Source organism: Pongo abelii, chromosome 14 (genome assembly GCF_028885655.2).
Source record: "Pongo abelii isolate AG06213 chromosome 14, NHGRI_mPonAbe1-v2.0_pri, whole genome shotgun sequence".
Classification (NCBI taxonomy): Eukaryota; Metazoa; Chordata; class Mammalia; order Primates; family Hominidae; genus Pongo; species Pongo abelii.
In genome coordinates this window covers 117,473,494-117,492,236 of record NC_071999.2, presented here as the reverse complement: position 1 = coordinate 117,492,236, position 18,743 = coordinate 117,473,494, and the positions used below count along the sequence as shown (strand labels likewise).

At 43.3% G+C, this 18,743-nt stretch overlaps 1 protein-coding gene across 32 annotated transcripts in view; it reads right to left on the bottom strand.

Annotated features, from left to right (window-relative positions):
* Positions 1-18,743, bottom strand: part of ARHGEF7 (Rho guanine nucleotide exchange factor 7) — a 191,973-nt gene that overhangs the window by 74,266 nt on the left and 98,964 nt on the right. For all 32 annotated transcript variants that reach the window (XM_054529243.2, XM_009248793.4, XM_054529250.2 and 29 more), the window contains one exon: positions 12,403-12,604. In XM_054529243.2, coding sequence (XP_054385218.1) covers positions 12,403-12,604 — 202 coding nt within the window. The remainder of the gene's footprint in view (positions 1-12,402; positions 12,605-18,743) is intronic.

The following is an 18,743-nucleotide window of genomic DNA, read 5'->3' as shown; positions in this document are numbered from 1 at the left end:
CCCACAACGTGCCCTTGCTTCCAATCAGGAAGCGCAATTTCCACAAACGCCCAAGGTGGGTCTGCTGTCAGGAGACCCTGCAGGGGAGACAGGAAGCCCCTGGCTGCCAGACCCCAGCCAGGCCACTCCTGGCTTCTGATGCAAAGCTCCTTGCTTGCCCCACCACTGTCCAGGCTCCTGGGGCGGTCACGCCAGAAGAAATGCGCCATTAACAGGAGGGGTGCGGGGCAGCAGGGGCACAGGTAACTCCCGGGCAGCCTAGGAAGTCTTCTAGTAGCTTCTACCAAAAAACAGCATTGAAATTAAGAGAGGCTAAATTACGGCCATTCATAACAGATGGAAAAGCACACAGCCAGGAAATAGATTAGAAAATACTCAACTGCCCTACTATCCTAAGAAAAGCAGCATTATTTGGCCCATCTGGTAGCTAAAAATTAATAAAATTCACTGGTATTGAAGTGTGGGGAACCAAGAGAATGTAGCTTAGTGCTACCTTTCCAGGGGCTGACTGGGGCAGCAAGTCTTCCCTTTCTTAAAATAAACTCGAAAAATGCTGAAAACAAGAAAATTTAAATATAGATGTGTAAAAGAAAAAGAGGGGACGACATGCCAAAAGCAAAGAGGAAACCCTCTCACTAGGAGAGCAGAGACAGACCTGCCTCCAGGCTCCAGCAGCTGGGGCTACACCCAGTGCAGGAAGAAAACAGACCTGCTCCAACCCAAGCAAATAAAACTGGATCCCTTAGTAACCCGCACAGCTGATGCAAAGATGTCTAGAAGCTTCTATGCACTGGTCTAGAGAAACAGCAAGGAAGTGTGCAGGCTGCTCACAGATGGGGGCACAGCCTAGAAGAAACCAAAACCCAGAGCCTGCACCTGCTTAGCAGGACCACTCCAACCTATGCTCTTCTCTTGCAGGACTACAAGTACCTGCCTGGGACAAAAAAGTCTCCAGGAACCCCTAAGAAGCAAATGTTACTCCTCTCTGTAGAAATATTTCTACAACCCAGGGTACACAGGAACCCACCATCAGGAATAAGCCCACCATTAAACAGTATCAGCCACAGAAGGTACTGAGCTGCCAGGAGGGTATGAGCAGATGTGGCATATAAAGGGACCAGGTTCCCCAAAGTAGAAATAAGAGGAAAATCAAGACCTAATGTAATCTGTTGTTTAAAATGACAGGAGAGATATGCAATTACGACCCACCACAACGAATAAAAAAGGCGCCATGAAGATTAAAAACATCTGAAGCGGCAGCAAAACTTCTACAGATAAATATGGTCACTAAAATGGAAATCTCCACAAACAGGTTAGTATCACCGTGAGGAGGGAATTAATGAACTGACAGGCAGAGGAATGGATAATACAGCACAGTGAAACAAACAGATACACAAAGTAGATTAAAATACGCAGATTAAAACAGAGGGCAAAGTAAGACATCCAGTAAGATATTCAGGAGAAAAATCAGGGAGCGAGCTGGAAGTAGTCCTTGAGAAGATCCTTTCTGGAACTCAAGAGCTCTGGATTCCTTGGGCTGAGGAAGCACAGCCAGCCCGAGCAAAACCAGAGTCCACCGAGACACACAGGAACGCTGCACAGCTGGGCGACGGCCAGGTCCGGAGAGCCAGGTGCAATGCCCCCACTCCGAGGCAGCTCCGCCATCACAGGGCTGGGAATTTCTGCCTCTTCTGAGAAGAGCACACTTCTGTGAGTCCTCACTTGCCTCTTCCGCTTGACTGAAAGCCACCCAGCCGCTTCCCTCTGTTTCAGTGGTTACGCTTTCATTTGTGATGCGTCACCAACCCAGCAAAGTCGAGTTAATCATCACCGCTGGCTTCAACCACCAGAGCAGACATGGCCCTGAAAAACTCGGAATTGCCACGTCCTCTTCCGACCTTCTGTGCTGGGGCTCTGTGCGTGGTTTGCTGGCTGTTACTCACGCAGTCAGAGTTCACAGAGTCAGTGCCTGTGTATGTCTGCCCGTGCTCAGCAGTGTCTGCCTGCTGCTTTCCTGCATCACGTGCACCCTCCTCTCGGGTGACGTCCTCCTAGTTGTTCAAGGGATAATCTGCTAATACGCTCGATCTTTGTTCGAAAATGTTATAATTGTGCCATTACTTTTTCCCAAACTTTAAGGTAGAAACGTAAAAATATACATAAACATACAGAGAATGACTATGTATATACTCTTAACAGTGTTAGCAGTCCTCAGCAACGAGCCTGCCTCATCCACTCCCGCCGTGTTCTCTGCTAGAAGCACTATCAGCAAGTCTCAGAGATGAGGTCATCTCCACTCACCAAAACTTCAGTGTTAGTAAAGGGAGCTTTTCTTCTTTAAACTCAAAACCCTAACCTCAGACCATTATCACACCTGACGACATTAATAATTTTTAAATAGTATCTAATGCCTAGTCTATATTCAGATCTTCCTGTGTGTCAAAACAATGGCTTTCTGATGTCAGCTTATTTGAATCAGGAACCAAATAAAGTCTGCACAGCACATCTGGCTGTTGTGCCTCCAAAGTCTCTTTCATTCTATAAAAGCGCCCCCTCCTCTTTTTTTGATGCCAATAGAGAGCAGAAAGCACAGACCTTCACGCTTACCTCATGTGCCATGCAGGACGCCTCAGATGTGCTTCATAACTTCTGGGAAGACACTCTTGGTTTTCCCACTGCTGTGTTTCTCAGTTCCCACAACAGTGTTCACCAAAGTAAGTATTTGTGGAATGGATGCTGGGTGTGGCTTTAGAGCCAAGTGTAACTGGTGTAACTGTGAACAACCTTGACAATGCAACAGAAAGATACAGCTGAGTAAAGGCAGAACGTGGGAGGAGAGAGAAAAGGGTCAAGGTGAATCTTCACGGAACAAAATGGGGCATCAGGAGGTATCTGCCAAATGTCACCGAAATACAAATAAGACCAAAGCATCTCATTTAGCACACCAACAGAGGAAACCAACAGAAGTACAAATTAATCACAAAGAACAAACCTAGAAGAAAGTAGGAGGAAGAAGGTAAGTCAAACGGGGTACATAGGTAGATCCTGAAGTTGCTGAGGGCTTGGTTTCAGACCATGGCAATACAGTGAGTCACACAAATTTGTTTCCTACTGCATATAAAAGCTATGTTTACACTATACTGTAGTCTATTAAGTTTGCAATTGCACTGTCTTAAAGTACATTCCTTAGTTAAAATAAATGTTTCTAAAAAAATGCTAACAATCATCTGTGCCTTCAGCAAGCTGTAATCTCTCTGTAGAGGGTCTTGCTTCATATGGATGGCTGCTGACTGATCAGTGGCTGCAGAAGGCTGCGGTGGCTATGGACACTTCTTGAAACAAGACAACAATGAAGTGTGCCAGTATCAATTGATTCTTCCTTTCATGAAAGATTTCTCTGGAGCGTGAGACGCTGTTTGATAGCATTTTACACACATACAACTTCTTACAAAATTAAGAGTCAATCCTCTCAAACCCTGCTACCACTTTATCAACTAACTTTTTGCAACAGTCTAAATCTTTTGTTACTTCAACAATGTTCACAGCACTTCAGCAAGGGCAGATTCTATTTCAAGAAACCACTTTCTTTGCTCAGCCATAAGGAGCAACTCCTCATCCATTCAAGTTTTCTCATGAGACTGCAGCAGTTCAGTCACATCTCCAGGCTCCACTTCCAATTCTAGTTCTCTTGCTGTTCCCACCACACAGGTAGTTCCTTCCTAAACTGAAGTCCTGAGGCCCTAAGGTCATCCATCAGGGTTAGAATCAACGTCTTCCAAACTCCTGTTGATGTTGATATTTTAACCTCCTCCCATAAATCACAAATGTTCTTAACAGCATCTAAAGGGGTAAATCCCTTCCAGAAGGTTTTCAAATTACTTTGCCTAGATCCATTAGAGGAATCACTATTTATGACCTTACAAAATGTATTCCTTAAATGCTAAGACCCAAAAATCTAAATTAATCCTTGACCCATGAGCTGCAGGATGGATGCTGTGTTAGCAGCATGAAAACAACATTAATTTCTTTGTATGTCTCCCTCAGAGCTCTTGGGTGATTAGGTACACTGTCAATGAGCAGTAACATGCTCAAGGGAATCTTTTTTTCTGAGTGGGAGGTCTCTACAGTGGGCTTAAAATATTCAGCAAACCATGATACAAGCAGATGTGCTACCATCCAGGCTTTGTTGTTCTAACTTACAGCGCAGAGAGGCAAAGTTGGTTGAGCATAATTCTTAACGGTACTAGGATTTTCAGAATGGTAAATGAGAATTGGCTTCAACTCAGTCACCAGCTACATTAACCCCAGACCAGAGAGTCAGCCTGTTGGTGTGGCCACCTTCACCGATGATCTCAGCTAGATCTTCTGGATGACTTGCTGCAGCTTCTCCGTCAGCACGTGCTGCTTCACCCTGCACTTTCATCATGTTCTGGAGATGGCTTCTTTCCTTCAACCTCATGCACTAACCTCCATTAGCTTCAAACTCTTCTTCTGCAGCTTCCTCACCTCTCAGTCTTCAGAGAATTGAAGAGATTAGGCTTTGCCCTTAAGGAAATGTTGTGGCTGGCTTGATCTTCTATCCAGACCACTCAAACTTTCTCCATATCAGCAATAAGGTGGTTTCATTGCTTATCATTCATGTGTTCACTGGAGTAGCACTTACAATTTCCTTCAAGAGCTTTTTCTTTGTATTCACAATTTGACTGACTGGCGCAACAGGCCTAGCTTTCAGCCTGTCTCACCTTTATACATGCCTTCCTCACTACGGTTAATCATTTCTAGCTTTTTATTTAAAGTGAGAGACATGCAACTCTTCCTTTCATTTGAACACTTAAGAGGCCATAGTAACGTTATAAACTGGTTTAATTTCAGTATTTTTGTGTCTCAGGGAATGAGTGGCCTGGGGAATTCCCAGTCAGTAGAGCAGTCAGAATACACACAACATTTATCGATTAAGTCTGCCATCTTACACGGGCATGGTTCATGGCACCCCAAAACAATTCTAACAGTAACACCAAAGATCCCTGATCACAGATCACCATAATGGATACAATAATGAAAAGCTGTGAAATCGTGCAAGAATTACCCAAATGCAGCACTGGGACAAGTGGGCACATGGTGCTGGAAAAATGGCACCAACAGTGTTGCCACAAGCCTTCCATTTGTAAGAGGGAAAAAAAAAAAAAGCAAAGTGCAATAAAGTGAGATATGCCCTATAAATCAAAGCAGAGAAGTCTCTGCATACTGTGAAGAGTTGCGAGGCAGCTACGTAGAAGAGAAGAGGAGGTGAGTAACGGCTCTCCCTGGATCAGGGCTGTGGGAGTGGGTGGCCTCTGCTCTTCCCCACATGAGCTCTTCCGTCTACTGGCTATCACATGCTACAAGCATGTGGCATGTAAGTAATACAATTACTTAAGCATAAATGCAAATAAAACTTTTTTAAAAAAGAGAAGCTCTAATACTGGAAGACTAACAACCTGACCCCTAATTACTCTAAGTCAGTTGATCTATGGGATGTGCCCCTGAAATGGAAGATGTGTAATCATCACCGACAATGGGAGACAGCCACATCTGAGTGAGGACATGCTTGGTATACCAATCTAGGAGAATATTCACTTTCACATGCCAGAAACATTTCCAAACCATCTAATCCAAGACCCCTTTGTACATAATGCTATAATATGCTCCCTACACCTGCCTCGGGGGCCCATATCTTCTAATTTATGTTCTTCTCTCTTGTTTAAAAACAATTACATCTAGAAACAATAGTGCTGAGAGGTCCATCCTGTAATGCAGCCTCATGTGTCACATCCAAACCCAATCCTCACTGGAGAGGAGGACGGACTACAGCACAAGCTCACATCCAGTGGCACGAAGGAAAGCAAGGTTCTGTGGTACTTTTGTCCTTTTCCCTGCACAGACTATACTTACATCAAACACTGTTCCTCCACAGCTCAATTAATAACGACATCCAAAATTCAGCTGCATGTTGCTTTATGTCAAAAATAAGTAAAAAGTATTTAAAAGTGTCCAACTTAAAAAGTGGCAATGTGAACAGTCGTTAAAGATCTGTGGATCAGCAAATGACAGTCCCATTTAAGCTCTGACATTACTGCCAAACACAGATCATTAGTCATCATCTCAAGCTAACCAGCCCCCAAAACAGCGTTTAAAAGAAATGTCTTTACAACAGATAATAAGCTGTCCAGAAATAGGAGAATTACTAAAGTCAGCACGTTAGAAATAATCATCTAAAAAAGCCTGAGTCCACATGCACACACAGAAAACTGGTCTTGGAAGCACACAGAGCACGAGGTGTGTTCTCACAGCTGCTAACCGTGTGTGCCACATGCGGCTGAGTGCCTCCACTTCTATCCAATCACAGCAACCACCATCACCACTCACTTCCAGAATGGACCTTGCTGCTTCTCTCCTCAACTTCTCCCTTGAATTTAGGAAATTCTGAAGCGAAGGAGTAAGAGTGAGGGTGGGTGGGTGTAAAACACAAATACACATCAGCCTGTAAAAAATGCTGTAGACGGTGGGCACGGTGGCTCATGCCTGTAATCCCAGCACTTTGGGAGGCTGAGGCGGGCAGATGACAAGGTCAGGTGTTCAAGACCAGCCTGGCTGATATGGTGAAACCCTGTCTCTACTAAAAATACACATATTAGCCAGGCGTGGTGGTGGGCGCCTGTAATCCCAGCTACTTGGGAGGCTGGGGCAGGAGAATCGCTTGAACCCAGGAGGTGGAGGTTGCAGTGAGCTGAGATCATGCCACTGCACTCCAGCCTGGGCAACAGAGCAAGACTCTGTCTCAAAAAAAAAAAAAAAAAGCTACAGAAATCCATGGGTTTTACCTAACCAAAAAAGGTGCACAGAAAATAAATGCTAAGTGACAATTATTTACCTTCCATAAGACTGTATATATTCAGGAATAATATACGATGCTTTTGACACAAGCATTAGAAAGATCGTTATTACAGAATCCTGGAAAATTTTATCTGTCTTCAAAGAGGGACTATTCAAGAAATCCTACACCACAGGTTAAAAGGCACAAACACACAACGGTGAGAACAATTCCATCTCTGACCACAAGAGGGCAAACCACCAATGGCTACACTTCCCCAGGGAAGCAGGAGAGGTGAATCTTGGATCATCTGGTCAATTTATCTGGAGATAAACAGCCTAAAAAAATGTCATTTAGAGAAAAACTTCAGTTCTTGTTTACTCAGTAAGAATATTTGTACATCAAATTAAAATATAATGCAGAAGAGAAACCCTCAATTTAAAGGAAGTCAGTGTTTTCATGAATAAAGAAATGACCCTAACATGATGGTCAGAGAAGTCTCTAAGTTTGGAACCTGGCACAATTTTGTTTTCAGAAAAATCAAGCACTAATTAACTATAAATCAAAATACATTTAACACACTCTTCAAAACAGGAAACCTAATTCCAAAATCAGAAAGCCACGTAAACTACTGGAAAAAATGCAATATAGCCGCCCACCCTTATCCACGGGGGTACCGTCAAGACTGCCCACTGGATGTCTGAAACTGCAGCTATATCTCTGTATATATACCAACCCTATATACACCATGTTTTCCTATCTATACATACCTATGTGTGTTTAATCTGGAAATTAGATACAATAATGGATTAACAACAACTAATAATGAAATAGAACAATTATAACAATATACTATAACTAAAGTTATGTGAATGTGGTCTCTCTTCTCAAGATGTCTTACTGTATTGTTCCCACTTATTTCGAACCACGGTTGACTGCAGGTAATTGTAACCACATTAAACAAAGCCAGAGGTGAGAGGGAAGTCTGCTGTACTGAAATGTAATTGTGATCGTAGAGTTTTATTCTTAACTGCTCTAAAGTAACACGGTAAAAAATGTGGTTTCACACTTGCCTCAAATGCCCACGGTTAAACTCAGACTGGGCTGGGCGTGGTGGCTCACGCCTGTAATCCCAGCACTTTGGGAGGCTGAGGCAGGTGGATCACTTGAGGTCAGAAGTTTGAGACCAGCCTGCCAACATGGTAAAACCCTATCTCTACTAAAAATACAAAAATTAGCCAGGCATGGTGGCACGTGCCTGTAATGCCAGCTACTCGGGAGGCTGAGGCAGGAGAATTGCTTAAACCCAGGAGGCAAAGGTTGCAGTGAGCACCACTGCACTCCAGCCTGGGCAACAAGAGTGAAACTCCATCTCCAAACAAAATAGTAAAATAAAATTAAAAATAAATAAACTAAAATAAAACTAGCATGACTTTCCATACAATATGCTTAGGTAATTAGAGAACAACAGGGACAGGTTATTCCCTTGGTTCAACCATCAGATAAAGTTTAGCAAATGCATCACTAATATGCTCAAAAATTACATTTCTTGAATTTTAAAAAATAAGCGGAAAAAAAGGGAAATTTTCCAAAGTTACTTAGGTCTCAGTTTGGCACAAAACTTATTGTGATGGTTAATACTCAGTGCTAACTTGATTGGATTGAAGGACACGAAGTATTAATCCTGGGTGTGTCTGTGGGGTTGTTGCCAAAGGAGATTCACATTTGAGTCAGTGAACTGGGAAAGGCAGACCCACCTAAGCTGCTGGGCACCACCTAATCAGCTTCCAGCAAATATAAAGCAGGCAGAAAAACGTGAAAAGGCGAAACTGACCTAGCTTCCCAGCCTACATCTTTCTCCCATGCTGGATGCTTCCTGCCCTCAAACATCAGCCTCCAATTTCTAGTTTTGAGACTCGGACTGGCTCTCCTTGCTCCTCAGCCTGCAGATGGCCTATTGTGGGACCTTGTATACATATACACATATATGTACATGTACACATATACACATATATGTACATGTACACATATACATACATATATGAATCCATAGGTGTATTAGGATTCTTTAGAGGGACAGAACAGAGGGACAGAACTAATAGTATTCTCCTATTAGCTGTATATATATAGATAGATACAGATAGAGATATCAAGGGGCTTATTAAGGGGAGTTTATTATATATAATGTTATATATATATAAAGGGGAGATACATATATATATAAAGGGGAGATATATATATATATATATATATATATGAAAGGGAGTTTATTAAGTATTAACTTACATGATTACAAGGTCCCACAATAGGGGGATGTATATGTATATATGTATATGTAGATATATATATCTCTCCCCTTTATATATATATAAAACTCCCCTTTATATATATATAACATGTATATATAATAAACTCCCCTTAATAAAGTCCCCTTGATATCTATATATATATCTATCTATATATCTATCTATATCTATATATATAACTAATAGGAGAATACTACTAGTTCTGTCCCTCTAAAGCACCCTAATACACCTATGAATTCCATGTGGCCCCTGCAAACAGCTCCTTGATGGCAACACACCACATACACGCACATATGTTGAAACCGGGCACGCACACATGCTCAGACACGCCTAAGACATGAGTAGTGGCTTCGGGTAGAACAAAGTGAGAGCACTGTTCCTCATGAGAGCCATGTTTCTAAACACGCCCTGCTGGTCCTTTGGAGGGGGTCCTCTGCTCCTGCCAGCTCAAGGGCCCATAGTCCACTCAAAAGCGGGGGCTCACGATGCCTTCCTGTGGGCTATCAGGGGTAACAGCATGCTGCAAGACAAATTCCCACGGCAGATGACACTGATGACATTCAAATGTGTCTGAAAATCACTTCCAACTGGAGAGGATTTTGAGATCCACAAACCCCATCTTTTCAGTTTAATTTCCTTACTCTGGGTTACTTCTAAAAAATCCACAAGGAGAAATACATGAAAAGTAAAACCCCACTCACCTGCACTCTTACTGTGGTGGTTCAGTCGGTCCAGGATTCACACTTAAAGGAGGAGTTCACTTAAGAATTAAAGAAAGTCAGAAAGACCAGCTGGAACAAGCGTCTGTCCCTACTCCAAAGGTGCGTCCCACTTAGCAGTTCTGTAACCTCAACTCTCCTTGGCAAAGGTGAGCAACGAGGCCCTCCTTCCTCTGCCCTGGCTAAGTGTCCTCCTGGAAAGTCCACTGGCGCCATCTCAGGCCTCTCGGCCCAGGGCTGCTCTCATTGGTTCCCAGGAGAAAGATCTCTCCAACTGATGGGGCTGGGCTAGGAGATGGGCTCACAGGATGGACCGGACCTGCCCTAGCCCTAGGTCTCCAGGAAGGCTCACGCAGGCCAGCGCCATCCAACTGAGTCACAGACTAAACTGCATTTCCTAACAGTGGTGTCTGTCAAGTTGACATTTCCACCCCTCAGCATGGTGCCAGTGCCGCGCTCTCAGCGGGCTCTACACATGAACAGATTTTTTTAAAGGATGTCATGTACTTGTAACCTACCCCCTTCTTAATATCCCAGCAATACTTGTCTTCAAGGGTTATGAGGAGAACTGAAGTTGCAAACGGAAAGTACTTTATACATTAACTGGAACATAACAAGCAGCCAGAAAAAAATTCTGCCCAAGTCGATTTATTATAATAAAAAATACTGCCTTTTAAATTATCATTATTAACAACTACAAAAAACAGTAGCAACTTCACATCCAACAGGATGGCTATTACTTAAAAAAAAAAAAAAAAAAAACAAGTTGGCGAGAACATAGAAGCAGCAGAACCTTGTGCACTGCTGGTGGGAATGTGACGTGGTACAGCCGCTGGGGGAAACCACATGGCAGTTCCTCAAGACTTAATCACAGAACCACCATCTGACCCAGCAATTCCATTTCTGGGTATACACAGAAAAGAACTGAAAAGCAAGGACTCAAATACTTACACAACCATGCTCTTAGCAGCATTATTCACATAGCCAAGAGGTGAAGGTAACCCAAGTTCCCATCAACACATAATGTTGTACATACATACAATGAAATATTATTCAGCCTTACAAAGGAAGGTAACTCTGTCATATGCTATAGCGTGGAAAACCCTCGAGCACTTTATGCTGAGTGAAATAAGCAGTCAAAAGACAAAATGATTGCACTTACATGAAGCACCAATGGTAATCAAATTCAGAGACAGAAAGCAGAATGGCAGAGAGCAGGGGCTGGGGAGGGGAATGGGGACTGTTTAATGGGAACAGAATTCAGTTTGAGAAGAAAAAGTTCTGGAGATAAACGGTGGTGATGGTTATAAAACTGTTAATGTATTTAGTGCTACTGAACAGTACACTTAAAACTGGTAAAAATGGCAAACTGCTTTATATATATGTATACGTATACACACAATAAGAACAGGCAGGTGTTGTTCCTAAAAATTCCAACACCAGAGAAGTTTACAAATAAGGGCTGCCATCTGCCTTATTAAAATACTTGTCTTCTGAGGTCACTCAGAGAATATTTTTACATCAAAATTGTCATATTCCCATTTGTAAATATTTTTTTCTTGCCACCTTAGAAAACTAATAGCAGCCATTAACATTCCCTGAGCTCCTACTCTGCCAGACTCCATACACATAGTACAAACCTTAACAATTCAACCCCACAAGACGTCACAAGGGAGAACTACCATCCTCATTTTCCATATGAAACACCTGTGGCTCTGAGGCTCAGTCACCCAAGCCCTAGAACAGAGCTATAATTTTACATCACGTTCTTTCCACACCTCCCTGTGTATCAGCTATTCTCTGTAAGTCACTCTTTCCCCAGCAGAATCAGAGGAACTGTAGTATACAACGGTGTTTTTCAACTACAGGGCAGGATGCAAGTAAAGTTACATACATGATTGCTCCCTTAACAAATCCCACCCCCCACCTCTGTCCACCCACCCACACGCTTCCACAAGAAGCACAACAGCCCGGCAGCCATAGCCATGTGCCGAGGATCACTATTCTTTCATAAGAACACAAGCCTCAAAATCGGAAAGTCAGTGAAACAATGTGAACAACTACAAAACATAAGGAAGCAATGCATTTGTAAAATACTATCACTAGTACAAAGAAAATGACACAAATTACTTCACTGCACACCACTGCCAAAAGTACCACCCATAGTCACAAAAATTAAACACAGCCTGCGGACTGCCAACTCCAAGTCCTGACACTAGCTCTTAAAAAAAAACAAAAAAAGATCAATTCTTTCACAGTAAAACTGCAACGATAAAGATTCGAGATGTTTCTCTTCACGTCTGGAAAATGCCAGGATGAAAGGAAATGCTGGCTAGTAACTAGAGCCCCTGATGCCAGGGCTCCAATGTAGGGCTGAGGTGAAAATCCATTACATCTAACAAAAAACTGTATCCTAAGACCAGGTCGTTTGCAGAGGTCCAGCTGGAGAGTAAACGCTATGTCAAGTACATTTACTTCTTTCTGCTCATCGCAAAAAGCCACACACAGCCCAGGCTCGGCCACTTACCGCTGGCCTTGACCTCGCGCACGTAGTTGCTGGGGAACCAGCCGGTCCGGCCGTTGAGCGTGCCCTCCCACCAGCCCCCCTCTTCCACACGGGTGACATGGATGACGTCTCCTTTTGAGAAGGAAAGCTCGTCCTCATTGGTCTGCTGGAAGTTAAACTTTGCTCTTACTACCAGTTGATTGTTGCTATTATCGGTCATGTCCTAAAAGGGGAAGAAAAGTGGGAGAAAAATTATACCAAGAACAGTCTACTTCATTATAAAATGGATTATACTTTACTAGTACAAAGGTAGCATAATTGCCCAACAGTAGAAAAACATTTAGAGAAATTTCAGTTTCCTCCCTTCCAGTGCCCCATGGCCACCACCAGCACCACTCCAGCCCCACAGGACACCCTCTTCACAGCATTCAAAGGTCCGGGTCTGCCACCGTGATGCCTAATCAGACACATCCGTGTACACAGAGACAGAGTCACACTACACGCACTTCTCCACAAGTCACAAAAGTTAAGACAACATGGTTATTTATCTGGCAGTACTTACTGGTGCTTACATAACACTTAATGTTATGCTATATGACTATGCCATTCATTATGGAGCCCACTCTCCATTAGTGGATTTTTAGATTATTTCCAGTATATTTCCAGATAGCATATATAGTACTTTCCTTGTGTAGACAAGGCTGCATTAAAAATATTTGTATGTCTATCTTTGAATACACCTGTAAACAAGCTATACATTAAATTCTGGTCAGAAGACCTATTTATTACAGTTAACTTTTTAATACATCTTTCTAAATTGTCCTCCAAAAAGTTTCTACAAACTACACCAAGCAACATCCCCACCAACAGTATCTAAAAGTGCTTATTTCAAACTTCCACCAACACTCAATATTGCCAAACGTTTCTATTTTTGCCAAACTGACAAGAAGAAATAGTACCTCATATTTTAATTTGCATTTTTCTCAGAAACTGTGCATATTTTCAGATTTCTGAAAGGTAGAAAGAGGAAGGCAGAGGGGCTGGGGCCTCTTTGATTTCCATCTGCCCCGGACGGAGCTCTGGAGAGGCTGGAGATGCAGAACTACCAAAGGGCACAGCCTGACAACCCCAGGAGAAGCCTGCTCGTGCCAGCACAGGAGCAAGAAAAGGGCCGCCTGGCAGACCTCAGCCCCGGCCCACCCCTCTTCCCTACCACTGACGGCAAGTGAGCCCAGCCCACCTGCAACACAGTGTCCACACAGACTGCACACAATGTCCAGAGCTCCAGGGAGCACCAGTGACATCAGCAGTGTCCAGGCCTCTATCCCCACCAGGTGGCAGCAGGTGATTCCATCTGCCCACATTGGCTTCTCGCTGCCCTCCACCCAGCCACAGGGAAGGCCTGAGACCCCCCACACTTCTTGACATACAGCCCCCGCTCCACCACTAGCAGGCCAGTCATCACCCCCCAATCCAGCAACACTCACTCCCAGGGACTTGTGCGAAATAACAGAACTTCAAACACCAGTATCAGTCTCAGAAGCTGAGTCTAAGAGGACAGAGCTGAAAAGCAGGGTAAGAAAATATGGCTCAGAATATCCCAAATTTGACAGAAGACATAAATATACCAATCCAGGAACCTGCGTGAACCCCAACTAGTATAAACCTAAAGAAATTCACACCAACTCATACCATAATTAAACTTCTGAAAACTAAAGACAAAAAAGTTATTAATAAAACAGACACCTGCAGATATACAAGATCTCAAAAATTTACCTCCCACGCACCCCTTTCTGAAGGAGTTAAAAATGTACTTCTCTAAAACAGGTGAATTAACAAAAAAATTGAAGAGAAAGAGGCAGAGGAGATCTACACAGTCAGGGGGAGTGTCCCAGGTGACAACAGAAGGCGGCTCAGAGGCAGCAGCTGTGCGGCCAGCCTGGCTCACAACCAAGAGAGATTCAAGTAGGGCACAGGCTCCAAGAGCGTTAATCGGGAAGAGAAGAGAAAAAAATAATGTGTTTGAATGTCAAAGAGACCCTTAGAAATACGCAAAAGACTAGACCTGCAACCTGCAAAACGTACACAGAAAACTAAACAAAGAAACGAGAATTACTAATTCTCGAAAACAAAATATTAGGAAGGTAAGAACAGTCATAGCATACAACGTGGCTCTGCTCTGAATATTATTCGCTCGTCATGTTACCCTGAGCATCGATCTCAGTGAAACCACGGTGGAACTCAGCCATGGGGGAAACAGGCCTAGGCACCTATGCAGGTAAAGGGGCCAGGGGAGGAAAACAGCACCAGCCCCTCTTTCTCTGTGGAGCCCACATTGATATCACCTTTTTTTTTTTTTTAAGGAAAAAAAAAAAAGGGCACTTTATTTAAAGACACACAGGCAAATACCTACAAAGAACCAACAGAGGAGCAAGACAGCCAAATACAACCCTCCAGCAAGATCGCTCCCTCAGCCCCGCAGGACACCAAACTAACAACTATCCACGTTAGAAAGCACTCCTTAAGAACCAGCACTCAGAAGTCATGGATGCTAGAGGGGACGGACGCCCCCAGTTACTCTGATATGATTATTATGCATTGTATGTCTGTATCAAGACAGCTCATGTACCCCATAAATATAAATGAACTATGTACCATAAAAATCAAAACAAAAAAAGAACAAGTGGAAAAAAATTAAAAATGGCCGTCCCTGTGTTTTTTCCTAATAGCAGGTCTCAGAGAATCACCTGACTTTAAGTGCATGTATAAATCACTGAAAAAACATTTTTAAAAAGTAAAGCATCAAAGCAAAGAGGTCACAACGATCCTCAATAAGGAGCAGCTGTAATATTATTCCAAAAATATTTCATACTTATCTATTTAAATGTGTTTACAGATTAAGTATTAATTATAAATATGTATTTAGTAATTCAAATTCATAAGTGAAATACTTAATGCATATTTCATATTTAATCAAGAAGCCTCTCTTCAGTGTTTGGCAACAAAAGCGCCAGCAAACAATTACCAGCGCAGACACAAAGCTCTCTGGGCCCTGTGACCAACAAGGGGCAGGGTCAAGTTTGCCACTGCAACTGAAGATCCCATCCAGAAACTGTCGTGTTCCTTGCTCTTGTGTGGTGAAACGTGACCTGAGTTCACTGTGCTATGTCAAGTTCTCTTTTTGCAAACCACCATCTCCACTCACTAGCTGTCTGTTGTGATCGCCACCATGCTCTCCTGTGAGTAATCCAACGTCACCTGGGCACGCTGGCCTTGGGGAAAACAGGCTCACAGTGCATGCACCCTGGAGATCAGCTCCAACGCCAGAACACAACTGTGGTGAGCAAAGCAACACAGGCGCAGCAGGCCCCTTCCCAGGTCAGGTGCCCGGGGTCACCCTTGGCTAGCTCTGAGGCTCCAGCCAGCACCAGGGCTGAGGCCAGCGCAAGACTGAATGGAAGCAGAGCGGAGATGAGGTATGATCAAGAGGCAGCGGCGTTGCACCTCACAGTCGTGAGTGTGCAAATGCAGGCACGCTCTACACTCAAGGCACGGGTGAGGGAGGCACGCCTATTGACATTACTTCATCAATGCAACACCCCAGAAAGAAACGGTGGCGTCTAAGAGAGCGGGGAATCCAAGGAAAGGTACGGGGGCAGGCAGCCGTTTCAGATCCAGGTATCCAGGTGAAACGTCGCAATGCAACATACCTCCATTCTTTAGCAGTCATTACACTGAAGGACATGTGGGCTCTGTAATGTTCCTTCTGCCTATTACTCTCAAGATAAGTTACTTAGAACATGCCAAGAAGTGCTCCATCAGAGTGCAAGATGCATGGGACTGGCTGGAAAAGGGTGTCCTAGAAAAGGCTATATTCCAACTACACACTCTATACTACCAAGTTCAGCCTAAAATCACGGCAGCTGAGTGAGGGCTCCGTTCACTGTCAATAGTGTTACAGGAAGCTGGAAGAGATGTATTTCGTCACTATTTTATCATTGTGGGGGTTTTTTCACTTTTTTAAAAAGCTCTCCTGAAACTGCAGCTTGTTACCTGTCTGGACTCAACATGACACTCTAAGGGAATCTAAATCATTCAGTTGAGAAAAACAAACCAGTCGTTACAACAACAACAACAAAAAAAGGATATGCCACAGAATCCCATTGCTAAAAAAATACAAAAATGGATAAAACTCATCTTTACCATCAGACATCAGGATAGCAGATACCTTGGGGAACACAAGCTCCATCGAAGAGTTGGAGGCTGGTCATGCTCTGCCTCCTCATCTGGGTGCTGCTTACACAGGAATGTTCCATGTATAAAACTTCATCATGCAATACATCACACTGTATACACACAACACATGAACTGTTTTTCTATGTACGTTACATGTCAATAAAATTTAGTAACTGGAGGGGAGTGAAGATAGTTCCCCCACTGCCCTAACCCAAAGGGAAAAGAGATTCCATCCAGGAACACATGACCTGGCCGGGCACAGTCATCTAGGCCCACCATGCTCCTCAACGGCCTCTTTCTGATGCCTGGAGCCGAAGCACCACCCATCAGTATCTTGCATATTAATCACCTGATTACTTTATTGTATCCCATGTTCTGAAATTACCCTAACAATCCAAAACCAGGACACTCTGGAGTGCTGCTTCACACCAACAATACCCTCTCCTCCACTCTCTAAGAGCACCTGTAATTTCCTTTACAGAAGGAGAAATGCTTGCCAAAGGACTGAGACACAATTTTTACTCCAACTTTACTATTTCTGAGTGCTGTGATCTTGGGTAAATATCTTCTCTAAGCTTCAGTTTCCTCATGTCAACCAATATAAGATGCCAAAAATTAGACAATGCCTTTATATTCCACCAAATACTGTCAATTACATTATGGCATACCATCAACTGTAAGATACACGTACTTCCAGATGTGGTAAAATGACTTAAAAAGAGAAGTCTTCGAATTGACAAAATATGGTATATGAAAATATTTAACAATGTGTACAATACATTTGGATATAATTTCTTGCATGTCTTGGAAATACACTCGGTGACTGGTCCAAAGCCAAGGTTACCTGCCAGCATCAGGACTGTGCCAGACGTCCAGGTCCCTGGTTTCCAGAAGCAGAAGCAGCACTTTAAGAAATCAAGTCACCTCTCCCAGAAGTGAAGGATGATGGGGACAATCACCTCACAAACGCCATCCCTAAACTCTGAGAACAGCATTCAGCACTCAAGGCTGTACCTATCAGCAGCCAGCAGTTGAAGCCTAAAAGCACAGCAGACACCAGGAATTCCAGCGGTGTCGATCAAAGAGTGAAGTATGAACTCATGCCTTATCTATGAGAAAAACCATACCTAAATCTACAGCTGGCACCTACCACATTCTTCACCACCGAGGCCCATCACAGAGCCGAACTGGATAAAGAGCTCGGTTTAGTTCAGCCTCTGGAAGGGGGTAAGAACTCTCCCCTGACTGTTCTTTCCTTGGAATGGTGGAGAGGCACTGCAGACAAGTGAAAACCTCCACTGCAGTGCAAAGCAGTAAACGCAACATCAAACTGTTCAAGCCTGCCTATATCCCGAGACAGGAAATCTGTCCCGAGGCAGGGTGCTGACGGTTTCACAGATGAAAAACAAGCTTATAAAAACAACCAGCAACTGCAGTGGTGGCTGGAGGACACATTCTTACACTGAAAGGGAGGCGGGTAATGAAGGAGCAACACAAGAGCAAAGGGGCGTAAAGAGCACCAGCCCCTCAGAACACAGATCCTCGCCTGGGGGATGGAAGCATCTTACGCAATCTCAAAGCTTAGGTTTAATATGATCTCAAAACTGACGTTCAAGAAACTGCAAGTTGCCTTTTAGCTTAACTTTTTATCATGGAAATGTCCAAATGCACACAAAAGGAGAGAGTGACAGGTGGCCCTCCATGCATCCACCGCCCAGCTTCAAAGGAATGTTAGGCCATTCTTGTTTCAAGATAAGTTCTTAATTTTTAATCCAAGAAAACTACCACAAAGTGCTATTGATAAACTACACACAGAAAAACCTAAGGGTAAAGAAACACTCATTCTTACCTAGCATGGCTGAGAGAGGTCTTGCACATTCCATCAAAGAGAAAGCAGCTCACTAGCACCCAATCAAAACATCAGCCCCAAAAAGACTTCACACAGGTCAGAGAGTGCAAGTCTATTTCTAGTATAATGAAATTTCAGCAGCTAATGAAAAATTAATCCAATACTTATTACGATCTCAGTAACATTACCAAAATTACATTTAACTTTATTTTACTTAAAAGTATACATTTGTAATCCAGTCCTCTACTCAAAAAGAAAAAATCAGATGAAAATTGCC